General features: G+C 37.0%; 1 protein-coding gene across 1 annotated transcript in view; it reads left to right on the top strand.

Annotated features, from left to right (window-relative positions):
- LOC107094644 (tumor suppressor candidate 3) overlaps positions 1-17,952 on the top strand; it is a 92,517-nt gene that overhangs the window by 43,266 nt on the left and 31,299 nt on the right. Inside the window, exons 3-6 of the mRNA XM_015390395.1 lie at positions 3,935-4,052; positions 6,723-6,863; positions 9,864-10,004; positions 11,562-11,651. Coding sequence (XP_015245881.1) covers positions 3,935-4,052; positions 6,723-6,863; positions 9,864-10,004; positions 11,562-11,651 — 490 coding nt within the window. The remainder of the gene's footprint in view (positions 1-3,934; positions 4,053-6,722; positions 6,864-9,863; positions 10,005-11,561; positions 11,652-17,952) is intronic.

Here is a 17,952-nt window from a genome sequence, read left to right as displayed (position 1 = left end):
TCGACCAGGCTTTAAATCTGACCTATGGTCCTTTGCCGCATGCCTCTCCCCATTTCTTACCTGCTTGCCTGTCAGCCCAGTGTACAAAAAAACGAGTCACTAGTACCGTAAAAACCTCCAAATAAAAAAATGGGACTTATACTTGCATTTTGTTTAATCTCCCCCAGTTTTCACTCATATCCATGGGAATTTGAGCCATAGTTAAGAGATTGCCTTAAACATGAGATATATTGAATTAACAGTACAGAAAAATAACAAATAGCTCACAGCAAACACATGTGTTCATCTTTGTTGAATCAGTATCTTTAACAATTAAAAGTCTGAAGTTTGAAAATGAAAATTTAGGGCCACATAATGTTCCAAGCTGAATCACTATTTGTTATTTATTTATTTATAGGTCTTTCTTTATTATTTATTATTTTTTTTAAGTGTTAAAGTTGTATACAATGTCTGAAATATTTTCTTTAACTTTCTAAAGAGTTTGTGTGTCATTTGTTTATTTGAAATGCTTGCTTTATATGTGTTGATAAAGCTAACTCTATGTAGGAGACTAATAATTATTGATAGAGCTATAGGGATAAAGCTTTATTTAGTCCATCACACTGCTCCCCAGGGTTTTGTTTACATTCTTCCTTTTTTTGATTGAAGCTTAAAAGCGACTATCGTAACATTAGCAGCAGCTATAACCATGTACCATCAACACACACGTTCTCTAAAAGATAATTTTGCCTCCAAGTAAAGTCATGATAAGAGACTACGATGCCCATAAGATATGATAGCTTTACTAAAAATAAATGCATAAATAAAAAACCTCTCACTGAAGTCAAAGGCTAAATGTTTCTCTAATTTTCTCATTAAGTCTCGGAGCAAAGACGTAATCCATGTCAATTAAAAGCTCTAATCTAAAGAAGCTCCTCACTTTGCTTTAGTGCCAGCAACACTGACTGACAGCTGGCTGCAGTAGTTCATCAACACTTTACTCTTTGCTTGTTATACTGAATTTATTTTCACAGTTTACTGTTTTTTCCCTCAGAGAAGTAGCAGTAGTAGCAATATTAAAATATTTCATTTGATATATTGGTTCTTTATTATTAACAAAAAAGTACACATATTAATGTATTGTTCTCTCACAACACGCATCAGAATGCTGCAGATTAGTATACAGTGTTTTTTAGATATGTGATCAAATAAATGAATTGGTGATTCATTTCATCAACTCATATCAACCCCTGATATTTCATAATTAAACCTCAAGTTGTATTTTGAGGTGCTGATGACACTATATTGATATTTTCTAGTATTTTTGGCAGTTAACACAGATGATACCTGTTATAATTCCAAGGGTGCCCACTTAAATGAGTTTTTATCAAAAAGGTGCTGCCAGCCAGAGGACTGTAGGGCCACTTAGGGGCTGAGGGAGAAAACTGGAATGACTTGTACAACTAGTAGGAAAACACAGTGGCTCTGCTATGGACAGCTGCTGAAGTTTTCATGCATTTAGATATAGCTATGCCTGCGCATTAGCTCATAGTTTTTTTTTGCTTCAACCCCCATAAGGATGATGTTGGCTTACATACGGTATAGTGGAGGAAGTTCTTTTTCCGGGTGGATCATCAAAATAAGTGGTCCTCCTAATTGTCAATCATTCTGGTAATATGTTTACATGAGCCCGTCCTACGTGTTCGTCCCCATCTTCACTTACCGGTGGTGACTCTGACATATGGTAAATGGTAAATGCCATGTACTTATATAGCGCCTTTATTCAAGTTAGGAGACTTGACCAAAGCGCTTTACACTACATTCATTCACCCATTAACACACACACTCACACACTGATGGTGGCAAGCTACATTGTAGCCACAGCTGCCCTGGGGCTCACTGACAGAAGCGGGGCTGCCGTACACTGGCGCCACCAAGCCCTCTGACCACCATCAGTAGACAATGCAGGTGAAGTATCTTGCCCAAGGACACAACGACACTGAAAGTCGGAGTCGGGGCTTGAACCGTCAACCCTTCGATTTCAGGGCAAACTCCTACATCCAACGCCACTGTCGCCCCCCATAGTGGAAAAAATTGCAAAACTTATTTTAAAAAGTAAGCTTCTATGAGAGATGCAGACAGCAACTTTTAAACAAGGTACACAAGGAGAAATGGGCTTTTGCATGCTCTCACAGGCTTTTAATAGGTGTTCCCTCTCAGGAGTAGTTACAGGGTTGTGCATGGGCATTTTTTTCATCTTCAAAGTGAAGAGAACAGGTCTTTTCAAAAATTCTCAAAAATCCTCCACTATACCTTTAAAGTTTCCTATTGATCCTGAGCTGCTTTGGGTGAAACAGGTCAGACGATATCGAGGGAAGTTGGGGCACTCTATGGTGTCTCTTGGAACATTTTTGAGAAATATGTGTTTTTATTTTGTTCTGTCATTGTAAGATTTACTTGGTTGTTTAGTGAACAAAACCACCGTGAGCAACTGCTAACAGCCGTACCTACGGCATCCCCTACGAGAGAGAGAAATTAGCCATTTAGCCAGAGATGGAAAGATTGATATCAAAATCCTGGTGATGTCACTCCCCGCTCTTCCACTTCCAGCTCCACGTGCCGAGATGTTGAGCTAAGAGAAATAAAAAAAAATGTTCAGTAAACATCTGAATGCTGATGTGGAGCTGAAATCGTAGATTGCTGCTGTTTCAGTTGATAATTCAAAGCTAATTGTTGTTAGCTTAAATAATACTGAAGCAGAGCCTAACTTCATGGTGACAACCTGGCGCTGTATTCTGTATTAGTTGTTTTTATAGGTTTGTGGTTTAAACTGAAAGTTTTTAGAGAAATTACTGTGTTTTATTTATTAAGGTGGCGGGTTTTCACATAGTTTTTGTGCTGAACACATGCAGATTATACAACCTTGGCTGGGAAGGACGGGTGGAGTTGTTGGCTATATCTTTAAGAATATAGTAGATAATTTCTTGTTAGAGCAGGAGAGGATTTATTTGAAAATCGTGTTCCTTTTAAATATTAAATACTTATTTATAAACAAATAACTGGTTATACTGTCTGTACCAGAGGCGTAGCAAATCGTGTTTCCTCACTGTGTGTTTTCTACCGGGGCTGCTGCTGCTGATGATGCCCGGCATCCTGTCCGGTCTGGATGTTTCTGACCTGGAAGCTGTGATGCCTCCATACTGAGCTTGAACTGGCTGATGGTTCCTTCACACAAACCATTTCCACACTAGATGTTCTGGAACAGGAGCTATTAATCAGAGTTCTGCCATGGTGTTAATAGATATAGAATATTTGTGATAAAGTAAGCTTGTTTGATTCATATAACTCAGAACCACCTAGTATGTCCTGCTGCAGGATTTGAATCCAAAATTACATGAAATCAGTATCCCATCATCTACACTTTAAATTATGATAATAAAGTTCTCCAAAATTTATCAACATTTTAGATCATCAAAAGTGCATATTTACTTGTGTGTTAACTAATTGCTTTGAGCAGTAGCTGAAGTATAACTGTTACTATTGTGTAGAATTAACTATAACTAGTTCATAGCAAATGTACCAACACTTATTGTAAACCAAGCATATTCTTTTTATCCATCTGGTTGTAATAGCGCTGGCTTCTGAAACTGTGGATCTTTGGCTCTAAAATACACCGTTCCCCCAAAGTAGAACAGAAATGGCTGCAAACAATAGTTTTTGGATGTTATGTTTAGAATGTCTGCATTGTTTTAGGGGATCATTTCAGACAAAAATTAATTTTTCATTTCCAGATGCAAAGTATGATATGAGTCCATGAGAGAAAATAAATGTTTTTATTAAAAAGACAAACCTGGAAAAACACTCCTAGCATTTTGGGGGTCATAACTCTGATCCAGACACCTGGGCCAGCTATCATGACAAAAGACTTGACAGGGATTGTTTTCTTGTTTTGTAGACAAGCTAATGAAGAATACCAGGTCCTGGCTAACTCCTGGCGTTATTCATCCGCCTTTTCCAACAAACTTTTCTTCACGGTTGTGGACTATGATGAGGGAGCTGATGTTTTCCAACAGGTATGCAGTTTGTTTTTGAAACATAACAGTTGAATGCAACCAAAATGATCATTTAAGTTTTAATTTTACATTAATAAATATGTGTTTATGCTAATACCATCCTTTTTATTGGAAACCAGTGACATGTTTTGTTTTGACCCTATTATTTACTCTTTCTTTTTTGTAAGCTTCCATTTTTATTTTTTTTAAATAAACAAATATTTGCTTGACAGATGATGATTTTTCTATTACAGATAAATCAGACTTAAGCATTTTTTTGTGTTCTTATTATCTTTTTATTTATATTTCTTTCTCATAAATGCGAACCTCTTTACATATTGAACTTTATTCTTTAAAACAACATCAGAAAATAATCTTTTCTATTTTCTTTGCTGATTCCTCACACTTATACTGAATGTTTATATTCATGGGAAGATGGTGAATGGTACTCTTGCAATTTTTATTTGAGTTGTTTTTCTGCCAGGATTGTTTTTATTTGTTTAAATATAAAATGTCCAAATTTTCCCTTGGGATGACCACTGTTCATGTTCTGTCCAAGGCACCTGTTGGGGGCTGATAGAATAATAAAATTGTCCAGTTTTCTTAAATTGACTTGAGTCAGGCAAGGACTACGACATTGTTTCTTTTGCTCTCCTTAGTGTGACGTCATCTCTGAACCACTGTACTCTATATGAAGGGTTCTTCATAGAGTTAATAGCCTGCAGCTGCTGTTACAAGATGTCAAAGAACAACTGTAGCTTTATAGATGAACATGTATTAAAGGCATAAAAAAAAAAGTATTTTCAAACTCACCAAGGAACACAGTTCCTCAGCAGAATCACAGATGCAAGTTTAAAAATGTACAAAATAAGTAACCCAGAAATCTAAAATAAACTACAGCAAAAAATGCAAATAATGCTTGACTTTAGTATTGATACCATGGCAAGTTAGTTCTATATCCAGAAAAAAGAATTTAGTATCGATACTTTACGGGGTATCAGTGTTTTTGATGACCATAGCAAATAAAACCTTTAAGATAGGTTGGTATTTCAGTAAACATATATAGATTATAAAGGCTAGTTATGGGAACATGTCAAATACTCAGAAATATCTTGAGAAGTTCATAAGCTTCAGCTATGATTATGTATTTTTCAGGCACCAGTTGCCTTTATTTAACAGTCTGCTGATAGGAAATAGGATTGAAAAAGAGAGAGAAGACATGTGGTAAAGGTCCGCAGGCCAAGACTTAAAGACTGATGACACACAGTGATTTATTGCAAAGATTTATTTAAGATAATGAAAAGAGGAAAAAGATAGTTTAATTAAAGTTTTCCTGCAGATAGCTTTTGACAGTCTCCATTTGGACGCTAAGCCAAATATGCTAATTGCTAACAAAGCTGGCTGTTCAGATCGCTGTATCCGAGCATATTAATGGATAGTTGGCTCAAAGTAAATGTGTGATACATAAAAAAAGCTTAAGTAAAAAGGGCAGCCACAGACTGGAGAAAAATATGCAGCAACATTAATTTAGAGGAAATTCAGAAGATATGGACTGTGGCCAAAGTTGGTGCTTCACAACCCACTATTCATCGATGTATATTACTTCAGTTAAACAACTCTGATCAAAAGAATAAATCAGAGGCTTCTTATCTGGGCTAAAGAGGAAAAAGATTTCAGCAAAAAAAAAAAAAAAAAAATTTCAGCAAAAAAAAAAAATAAATAAATTTAAAGATCCTCCTCTGCTGAAAGGACTTTTTTTTTTGGCTTATCTAAATGATCTATTAATTTTAGATAACTCACTGATCAATCTATTATCTGAAACATAATTTTAGCTACTTAAATTTACCTTTCCATTGTATTTTACCTTCTTGAGATGCATTGCCATGTAAGGAGAAAAAAAGCTCCACGTATGAGTCTTAAATGTTGCCCTGACACTTATACTGAGACCTGTTAAATGTAGTTTTTATAAATGTTACTGCGTTGAAACGCTAACTGAACAACCCTTCATTTTTTTATACCGCTGCTGGTTCTTATCCTTCCAGTTCTCCCTTCTTTAATTTTCCAGCCTGCTTCATAATTGGTTCTTGTACGGTGCTCTCCGTCCTTGACTCTGTGACAAACAAGCTGAAAGGCCGACTTTAAAATATCGCAACACTTATTCTTCTGGTACGTGTCAAGACAGAGAAATATCTGGGCTGTAGTGGGGCTTGACCATGAGTTGACATAGATAGTCCGAGATTTCTTTAGGGGAAAGCTGGATTATCTGGATGGCATGGATAAGACTTTGACTGCTTTGTCCTATTGCCAGCATGAAAAAAAAAAAAACAGTGATGCAAATTCATCTTATAGCTGATAGCAGCACTTTAGTTTTACCTGCATAATGCCGCTGATACAGAACAGGAAGCAGTTGCATCTCTTCACTGACGGGAAGAATATGTATACAGAGGCTGCTTTTCATTTCCTAGGCCATATTAAGCCATTTAGCGGGTTGATCTTTTAAATGTATAAACATATCTAAATTACTATTTCAAACAATGCACTGCACAGATAATTGAATTGAAATCAAGAGACAAATACTTGTATTTATTGCCAGTTGATTTATCAAAATACTGTATTGATCTATTGGTGTCATGCTAGATAGGTTTTGTCAAATTATAATTTATATTTTGTGCTTATTTCTTTGTTTTTCAGTTGAATATGAATAGCGCCCCAACTTTCATGCATTTCCCTGCAAAAGGAAAACCAAAGAGGGCTGACACATTTGATCTGCAGAGGATTGGCTTCGCCTCAGAGCAGCTGGCCAAGTGGATTGCTGACCGCACGGATGTTCAGGTAGGACCTAATCAAACTCTGTTTACAAGAACCCATCCTCTAATTTAAAAGGATTTTTTGAGATCCATTGTTTTTGTTCTTATTCATACATTTACAAGTCTCCTGTTTCCATGAGCTTTACTATGCAAGGTTACATTGATGCTTTTTCATTGCCTTCAGGGTCAAAGCAATGCAGGCAATATTTCCTCTTTTAATGGTTCACTGTCAGCTCTAATAATAAGCCCAGATGGGAGGTCTCGTAGGAAGGAGAATTTCACTTGCATCAAACATGCCTTTTTAATTGTACCTTCATTTATACAGAATCCAGAACAGCCTTGACACTTGCTATCACTTAGGGGATTAAAAATTCAGAATAGAATTTTATATTTTTCATACAATCATGAAAAAAATTATAATGCGTGTCGTATGGTTGGGCAAGATATCGCTGCTTAAAACCATCAAGATTTTTGCGAAAAAAGAGCTGGTCTACTCTGCTCTTTTCTTCTCCAGCTGTCCATGCTAAACTTCACACTGTCCTGCCCTCTTCCTCTCTGAACACTAATCAAACCCTCAACCACCACTTCTCTCATTCTGTTTGAGGATCATTGTTAAATATTCACCAATACTATATGGTTGGGCCATTTCTGTTGTACATCTGCAGCTGCTAATAAACGTGATCATGTTATACTTGGTGCAACACTTTAATTTATCTGTGTCTTTTATTATTACATTAAAGAAAAGAAAAATATAAATGATATATATAATATATTTTGATGCAGTTTCAAGATAACTTAGTATTATTTTGGCCATTATCAGCTAGTTGATGTCTGTTATGCTTTTCTTGATTGATTCAGATTTAGGTGATATGTTAAAAGGCACTAAAATGGTTATAGAGTGGTCAAAAGCACTTTAAAGAGCCTTGTTTGCTGATCAAAAAAAAATTTGAGAAGTTCTAGTAGACTTTGCTGAAATATGAACTTTTGCATTTCTTTACTGATGGCAGGTTAAATTCCAAATCCCAGCCTTTATTTATTTTTATGTTTTTATTATTGTATTACTTGTCAGATGTTATGCTGAACTTAGCTTTTTTAGAAAAAGTCAGTGGGATGTGCAGAGGGAAGTGGGCTGCCATTCGGCTGGCGTTAGACTGGAAAGGGCCATTTTGAACAGCTGCCACTGTATACCATAATTTGAACCATATTCATTTTCTTACTCTCCTGTGTGTCCCAAGGACAGGTTCCAGGTCTTTCTCTAACTGATAAACACTGGTCTACTCGGCATATTAGTTTCTGTCTTAGAGCGTCCTACAGGCATCAGGCAGTAAATCAGAAAAGGGGTGTCTGCACGGCTCTAAAGGGTATTAAAAGGTTGTAAATTAAATAACCAGAAGTTGAGACCATAGAAAAGAATTTAAAAGTAATAAGTGTGACCTAATAGTGTTACTTTTTTTCAACAATGGCCCTATTTTTCCCCCTTTTTGTTAAAGGCCTGTCTTTAAAAAAAAAAAGACATGACTTTATCTTGCCTACATTATAGCTTTTCCTCTGTGAGAGGGACCTGAAACAGCAGTGATGTGATGACATCGGTCAGTGCCTATTTGTGGTCAAACCACTTGAAAAAAAAATATATATATGTAGCTCAGTCAGTCTGTGCTCTAACCATAGCCTTTCTATGCTCTGACTGAACAGCCCAGCAGGACTGCTGTCAACTTGTCATGGGAATGTGTAAGTTTTGGACATCTGGTTAGAGGATGTCAGTTTCAAAGACAGGTGAAGTCCTAGTTTATATATGAAATGCTCTGGGGTCTCATTAAATGAAGCTTGCATATTCACAAAATGGAGCCTGAAAATTGTGTACGCCAAATTCCTTGCAAAGGTTGGGATTTACAAAAACCAAACTTGGAGAGAAAATATGTCCCTCCTGCAAACCCTGACCCATCAGTACAGGTACCCATACAGAGGTTCTGTTTGGGTCAGCTTCTTTTTTTTTTTTTTCTTTTTTTATACATTGAATGACTTCTTTACAAATCTTACTTGGATGCCAGTTTTTACAGACTAAACAGGGCTAATTAGGAAAAAGCAGACAAGCTCCTTTCACTCCCTCCTTCCTTTCTTTCTGTTATGGACATACAACAGTTGGGGTGGCTGGTCATTCTGTATAGCTCATAAAATGGAGCGAGAGACACAGTCAAGAGTAATGAAGAAGTAGAGAGGAGGTTAAAAAGAGGATAAAAAGAATGAATATGTCTGCAAATTGCTTTAAAATAATGGAGAGCAAGTAGGACCTAAACAATGAAATTTGGAAACCCTATCTTAGCCTATTCAGCATAACAAAGATTAATTCCAGCTTAAGAAACCTAAGGAGGTCAAAACTGACTTAATGAATCAAATGAAAAACAAAATTTTCACAAACAATAATGTACATTTTACAATATAGCTAAATAACAGATTACTTAAATAATTATTTCTTTTCCTATCCATTATCTACTGTAAATGTTGTTTTTGGAAGTTTATGTTATTAAAACAATTATTATAACAAGTTTTTTCTTTTCTTCCCATATTGATTTTGAAATCATGTTACTTATTTGTATTTTTCTTGTTTCATTACTGACATTTCCTAACTGAAATTCCAGAATCAGCAGATAGCTCTCCGTCTGATTCCATCATTTTAAACATTAAACCAGACGTTACGAGCAAACACTTCCTGAGTAATGAGTTGCCATTTTACCAAGTACTTTTTTACCCTTACTCGAGTGACATGGATGAGTTTTTTTTCTTCTGCTTCAGTAATAAACTGTTAAAGTAGTACAACTCTTATTTGAGTAAAACACTGGGCTATTCTACCCACCTCTGATTGATACACCCCTATTTTCTGAGTCACTTATTTTATTTTCACCAAAACAAATTTTCCATTAATTGAAATGTTTGATTCAACTATCTGTTTTTGTATTTGGTACCAATGTGGTTATTTTCTCATTTTGTTTCATTTCACTGATTTGTTGATTTCCTACATTTCTCCTAGATCCGTGTCTTCCGTCCTCCAAATTATTCTGGGACTATTGCTTTGGCTCTTTTGGTGTCCCTGGTTGGAGGTTTACTGTATCTGAGAAGGAACAACTTGGAATTCATATACAACAAGACTGGATGGGCCATGGCTGCATTGGTATGATAGTAATATGCACACATGCACACACTACCTCGAGGTGTAAAACAAATACTTTTTTGATTGCGCAATCTTTTCTAATTTTTGTTAGATAAATGTTGGTTTTGTTTTATCGTCAGGTTACTGCTTAGTTTGGTTTTGATAGATGCAGAACCCATACTTTATCATTCAATTTGTAGAAAGGGTTTTAACTAAATATATAAGCTTCCTGGTGTAAGGTTAATTAAAGCATATTAATCTGGAAAGCATCCTGTAGAAAGTGTTCACAAAACTGAGGGATTATTACAATTAGATAATAAGATAAGTATTAATAAGTGTTAAGTACAATTCTTCAAGCTGATAAAGTACCTGCCTCCCATGTCGAGTTTTTAGCCAGTCCCAGCAGCTGTAGCCGGTGAAAACATTTCACATTCTTGATTTGTATCAGAGTTAACCGATACATCAAAATCTTTAAAATCAGGTCAGGAGGAATGCAAAACTAGGTTCCCATCCACTAAAATAAAAATTGTGTTTTTCATTTTATCTTTTAAAGTAGTGGATAGTTTTCCAGGCTAAAACCGACACAGCCATGTTTGTTTTGCTTCAGCCTTCTGCCTCAGGTTGACGAGACACGTCCCTGCATTTCATTGGTCCGAAACATTTCTGTATTGAAGCCGAACACATCTGTCGGCTTCTGGCAAAGATGCATTTTAAGGAGTATGTGAATTCACAAATCTCATGACAATTCATCTTTTTTTGCAAGGTAGTTGTTTTGCATCCAAAACCATAAAGAGTGGTTTGATAGTGGTTATAGAGATGCAAACAAATAATTGACTTATTATTAGTGGTCAAATAATAGTTTATTAGATTCAAATCGGTTCCATCTGATCTTTTGATGATTTTTGCCTAAAAGGAAAGTTTTCCATGGTGTTATGTTACCACCGTCGACTAGAGAGCACCACTGTCCATTCTTAGGATCCTCACTGTTATTCGCAGGATAACAAAGCCAGAGCGGAGATAGGAGTACTAAAGCAGAAGCATGAATGTGTGGTCCAGTATTATTTACACCATTTACCAGCGACAAGGATAAAGAGTGAAAATGATGCTGTTTTATTTGTAAAAATAAACACTCAATAAAGTCTTTACGTTATCACCTAAATAGTGCCCACTACACAAAGCAATGTCAACTCCTCAGTGCTTGAAAACCAAGGATGTAATGATAAAAAAAAGGGAGGGCTTTACACATGATATTGTAAAATGTTAGAAGAAATGCTAGCAAAGCGCAGTAGATCAGGAAGTCTTTTGTGATTTATCACATTTCATAGAGTTGGGTTTTAACAGTCCTCTGGGAGCAACCAGAACAACCTGTTCAAAGGCAGTAGTGACAGAGTGCTGTCCCTCCCACCAGATTGTTGCTTTACACTAAAAACAGAGAGCTATATCACAGTAACTGTCCGCTTATTTAATTCTGAGTAAAAAATCGCCAGGAATTCAAATTCCAAATTTCATACCTCACCTCAGACTTCAGCTCTCTGAACCTTTGTTTCTGCTTGCTGTTTTTGTTCCTGTCTTTAACAGTGTGTGGTGTTTGCAATGACATCTGGCCAGATGTGGAATCACATTAGAGGTCCTCCCTACGCCCACAAAAACCCTCAAAATGGACAAGTGGTATGACACAATGCTTTTCTCCTCATCCTCTTTTCAAGTTTCTTACTTAACCTTTCTGAAAAGCTTTCTTCTCTACCTCTTCTTTATTTTCATTAATCACTTCGATATTTTTATTATGCTTATTCTTATGTCTAATTTTGTTTAGTTTCCTTTTGTCTACTTTATTTTGAAGGCAAATGCTACTTACTGATAATGTGTGCAAATCCTCACATAGATGAGAATGGCTGGTCATCATTAAAGTTTGTTCACTCATGTGTTAAATTAAAATGAAAATCTGTGGAAAACTGAAGAAAATGATTACAAGCAGAGAAGTAGATAAAAGGGGGTGGGGATGGATATTGATGGAGTAATGAGCAGGATGTGTTCAGAAAGATGAACCCTAACCAAAAGAGTGCACAACTAAAAGGAGGTTGCTTTGTCTGGTCAGTGCCATCTCCACGTTTTCATACACAGACGCACAAAAGCCGCTCCATTCTCAGCCATGGACAAGGTCAAAATGCAAGTGAGCTGTACACTTTCTGTGGACACACTTGATCAACTCCACACAGAAACTGAATAAATGGTAGTCGCATCCAGCAGAGCTCAACACAAATACACAGCAGAGGCATGCACATAGCATACCCACAGACTCCCATGGAGTAATAAAAACACTTTTCTACCTCCTTCCTGCCTGCCTCTTTACTTTTTTCCATTCCAGCATTTTTTTTTTTCCTGGATCTCTGTAAAAGGCAGTCTATTTATCAGAGGATGTTGCCTCTGTCATTTTTCAAACTTTTTGATGATAGGTTACACAGTCCTTCAGTGCGGCTTTTAATTTAGCCTTCACCCGTTCTTCCCTTTCCTGTCATTTCCACCTCCAGCCAAGCCTGTCTGTTTGCTACTTTCCCTTAAACCAGTTTTGATCTCACATATAGTCCCTTCTACAGTTCACAATTTTTATTAAGTGAATGTGACCATACTCTAAATCAACATTTGATCACTCAAGTGCAAATGTCTTATAAAGCTGTCATTTCATAAAGATAAAATGTATACAACTCTACAGTAGATTGTTTTAACACAGGTGAAATGGTTTTGTTGAAGCAAAACCACAAAATAAGAAAAGGGCCTTAAGATATTACAAATTTTCCATTTTAGGATATGTTCATCAGTTTCCTAAATACACCATTGTGACAACTCCCACATGCGTATTAATCCATTTTTGCACTGAGTGCTGCATGTGCCCTCTATTCTTCCTCCCTCACCCTTCTTTCTGACTTTTATCTCTTTTCTGATTTTCTTAGTTTCCATTCCCAGTCCTTTTGCTTCTCTGGCTATTCTCGCATTATACAGCAGTTTTTAGACTAAAGTGTGTGTTTAGCTAATCGAAATAATTCTTGCTTGCCTGTCTGTCCTCTCTTATTTGAATACCATGCTCTTCTCTGCAGCTGACTGAGCAGGGTGATGATGGCAGCATTAAAGCTTAGTCAAGTTTTAAGAAATTAATTCAGTGCTGTTAAAACTATAGCTATAGGCGTATTTGTTACATGCATTCATCAGCAGGTTATTCAAAATTTCTTAACAGCATGCACACACATGTTTTTAGATAAGTTTTTCACCTGTGACAAATGTGAAATTGGGACTTAGAGTGGCTTACAAAATACGGAAAGAAATCCGTACCTTTACATAATAGTGTAACTACAGTTGAATGTAAAATGTTGAATGTAATAAAATGAATAATTTTATTATACATCACTATAGAGGTTATTGTTTTAATTTAAAAGTTTTACCTATTAACCTTATGGCTTTATAATATTAATTTCTGTCGTGATGACAGAATTGGTATAGACATGATACATGCTAACTCCTTACAGTTGGCTATTCTTGATCTGATGAAGTAAATAAGTGGTTAGCTGAGCTACATCCTTTTACTTTTATTTTATCTATTTTCTGACAGTGAATGGCTTCAGCTCTGCTGGCAGAATTTAAAAGATGCTCATCTTCTCCTTTCTGTACTCCTCCTCCCTTGGCTTTTTTTTTTCTATAACTTTCCCGCACCCCTCCTCTAATCCCTTCATCTTCCCAGACAGTGTAATTCCTTTAAAATGATGAGCAAGCGAAGCCAGGTAGACTGTATTGAAAGGATTTGTCAACTGACAAATGGCACAACAAAGTAGATAAAACTACTCTGCGTCACACTGTGCAGCCATGGAAATACGGCTTGCTCATTTTTTTGCTTAGACATTCACAAAATGGGACATGGAGAAGTTAGCTTTAACAAAGCTATACACAAATGTGACAGGCAAAAATTTGTTACACAGTCAGCACTTGCACACCCATGGAGGGAAACGGTTGTGTGCTCGCCGCCTGAACCTCAATAACTGACGCCACGAAATCTATTTCGTTCTGGATTGATATTTCTGCTTCCAGCAGATGTTACCTTTCCATCAAACTCTAAACTTATCTGCAACAAAGCATATTCATGGTCTAATTTGGCTGAAACCATTTTGTCTGGAGAAGGATAATTTGCAACCACATCTATAACATTCTATCCATCCTTTCTTATCTGAACTGCTGTGACTAAAGCTGACCCAAACTGCTGCATTTCTGCTAAATATAGTCCTTGTTAAAAATAATTTAAACCTCAAGAGTCGCAATTAAAAATAAAGTTGACTTTCCAGAGTAGATGGAGTGGACTTTACAGTGTAAATTGAGCTGTGGAGGTCTGTTTCAACACATTTGAATGTTAATATTAAAAGTCAGTTCAGGTTTTGATTATTGGAGTTAATATTAATGAGAACCAGATGGTAAAAACTGACCAGACTTAACCCTGTTTATTACGTTTTCTGAAGAGATTAGGTGATAGTGATAGAAAATCACTACCTTGTTTGCATCTGGTCTACAAGAGGGGACAGAGTAGACTACCTACGGAGGAGGCTAAGGTCATTCGTGTTTGCATCATTATGCTGCAGATTTTCTATAAATCTATTATTGAAAGTCATCTCTTCTACCATTTGTTGGGTAGCAGCCTTAGACTTCAAAAGCTCAAGAAGCTAACCAAGAAAAGTGTCTCCGATCTCTGTATTCCTCCAGAATCGCTGGAGATGATTGTGCTAAAAGGAATCTTTGTAAAGGTATAGTGGAGGATTTTCACGAATTTTGAAAAGATCCTCCCTCTATTCTTTAAAAAAAAAAATGCACATGCACAAACAGGACACCCGCTCCTGAGAGGGAACACTTATTAAACTCGTGCTAGAGCATGCAGCTGCCAATTTCTCCTCATGCATGCTCTGTTTAAAAGTTGCTGTTTGCATCACTCATACAAGCTTACTTTCCAAAAGAAGATTTGCTATTTTTCCACTATGGCAGACTCAACACCGGTGAGTGAAAATGGGGACGAGCACGTAGAACGGCCTTACGTAAACATATCACCAGAATGATTGACCAGTAGGAGGACTGTTATTTTGAAAAGCCACCCAGAAAAAGAAAATCCTCTACTACATCTTTAAGTGAAGAGTTTTATATACTCTGAGTATCTTCTTCATGAAATGTGTGTAGAATAACAGAGTGTTTTCAGTCAGAGGCTTTTCAGATCTAGAACATTACAGAATATCCTACCTGCCAACAGCCATCAACATCTACAGTTCTTTGAAGAAACTTGCATTAGTTGGATTGTAATTGTCCTTGGGATTAGTTGTTTTTGTTTTATTCAATATAATTATATCTATTAAAAAAATAAAATAAGAGGAAATAACAGCAAAGATATTCTTACTTAAGAAAAACTGGTTTAAACTTAGACTAAGGGTGATTTCTCCTCTACTCTTTACTTAAGTGACTTAAAATGTGATGTAACCAGAAAAAACTCATATTAACCCCCCATCCTAAAAAGTAAAATTTAGTCTAGAAACTTTAACACTTCTAGTGACAAGGCAGATGGAAAGAATACAGTGACTGGATCTTCTATTTGGGGAAATTGAACCGATTTTGACCAAACCCCTTTCGAGTTATGCAATAAGAAGGACTGGGTTGGACTGACTTCCATAGCTGACATAATCAAAGACAGACAGTCTCACACATTACTTCACGTTAAAAAAAAAAAATGTGGTAATTTATTATTAGGGCAGTATGTAAGGAGAATTCTGTGCTGGCAGGTCTACAAAGCTCATACTGAACATGGTGCGAGTGAATGTTGCAACCAGGCTTGCCCAACTATAGCTCTGGATGCAGAAACGGCACTCAAAATCACTCATTAATTAGTCTAGTCAGAGCAAACACTCCTAGATAGGTGTCAAAATGTCTTTAAAAAAAACTGATCGAAACTACAGTAGCTTCCAGTTTAACCCTATTTTATGGAGGCGTTCAATAGAAAAAAAGTTCACCTGGGTTAATTTTCTTTTGTATGAGTTGTACAGCAAAACCATGTGTGTTTCTATCACGTAATGATGTCCAAAGGGCTAAAGGCTGTTTGGAAATGGCACCACAGTGCTTGGTTTCTTTCCTACCCACAATAGACTTCTTACTGTTAACCCACTGAAATGTGAAGCATATTACAATGAGCTAGGGACTAAAGCTTGATGGATTCCGAAGCAGACAATGTTCTTCTCAGGACATTACCCAGGGAGGAGCCTCTTAGGAAACCCTGGAACCCTATTGGGGGTCCTCATATAGATCCTTCCTTCCAAAAGAGAGATGCCCTGCATCCCACGACCCATGCCAGACCAAACCAGAGGGACACCTCTTAATATCTGAACTTTCTGTAAGGGGTTACATGCTTCAAACATAGATATTAAGTTAGGTGTGCTCTGCTTTCCGAAACCAACCACCAGAGCGGGCAATAGAAGCAGGCTGTCTGCATCTTTCTTTGAGTTTTGCTGGAAAGACAGGGACCATAGAGACACAGCAGAGAACAAATGAAAACAGCTTTCTTCCTCCACAACGGTCAAAGACCCAGTGACCAGAATAGAAGCCACTACAGCTGGTGGATTTTCCCAAAGAAAGTATAGTGAGTTTGTCTCAGCCACGTTGCTCCTAGAAATCTATCTTTCTCTTTACATCAGAGCAGTGAAAGATAACGGTGTCGGGGCTGATAACAATGGGGGAGGTTTCTCTAGCTTAACAAGTTGGGTAGGCCTGTTTCATTTTGTTTGAATGGCTTTAAGTCCACCTGATTACAACAGGTTAGCTTGCAGCTATTGCTTGCTTACAGGAAAGAATCAACAGAACTGCAGATATCAGCGAGGGCAATAGTTTAGTTTGTAGCACATTTTAAGAAATTGTTATTTATATACTTTCTTGGTTTCCAGGTTTAGTTGGAAGAAATGGTATTCACATTTTTAATTCTTCATACGTTCTCCGTTTTGATCTGTTTCCATGTTTTCATTTAACTACAGATTTTATTTGTTGAATAAGGCCAATGAATGCTGTGTAATTCTCTAGGCAAAGGTTAAACACAACACTAGCTGATAGCTGGGCCATACCAAATAATCAGCATTTTAATAGGTTTAATTTTACTGCTACTTCCTATTTGCGCCTGCTGGGTTACACCAAACACATATTGCACAAGTGCACACAGACACATTTGCTTTATGGTAAGTAAGTGTAATGGGGAGTGGCAGCCTAGTCGTTAGTGCATTGCACTTGGATCCCTGAGGTTCTAAATTCGAGCCCCACTCCCACGGACTGCCACTCTGGGTCCCTGAGCAAACACCCTTAATGCCGCACAATGGCAGCCCACTAGGGCTGGGTATCGATTCAGATTTTCCAAATTGATTCGATTCGATTCACAAGAGCCCGATTCGATTCACAATTATTGTTTCGTTTGCTTGATATGGAAGACATTCTCAGAAGAACCAATGCTGCAAATAGTAGAAACTTCTAGCTCAAACTTGGAGCATTACTAAAAAATTTACATATTTACATTAGGAATTAAACCCAACGCAGTTACATTAATCATGTATGATTTATTTAACATGACCTGACCAAATCAACTCAAACCACAGAGCAGGCTGTGTAAATAAAGTGGCAACAAACACACTGAATAGTGCACACATGTTTGGGATTATTACCTCACTAAACTGTTTGCGTGAGGGTATAACGTAGCGTGGCTCCAGTGTCTTCATAAGGCCACGGAAACCGCGCAGTATGGTTGTAAGTCTTTGCAGATGTATGTAGCGATAGCCTTAGTTATTTTCTGGGCACGCAGGGAGTTTGCTGGTAACTTGATATCAAATGCCTTCTCGAGCTGCACTTGCCTCAGGGCTGAATCAGATTTCGTTTGTGCTGAGTGGTGTCTCGTTAAATGGTTTCGAAGATTAGTTGTGTTTCC

Source organism: Cyprinodon variegatus, unplaced genomic scaffold (genome assembly GCF_000732505.1).
Source record: "Cyprinodon variegatus isolate N-32 unplaced genomic scaffold, C_variegatus-1.0 Scaffold496, whole genome shotgun sequence".
Classification (NCBI taxonomy): domain Eukaryota; kingdom Metazoa; phylum Chordata; class Actinopteri; order Cyprinodontiformes; family Cyprinodontidae; genus Cyprinodon; species Cyprinodon variegatus.
This window is presented reverse-complemented; position numbering and strand designations above follow the sequence as displayed.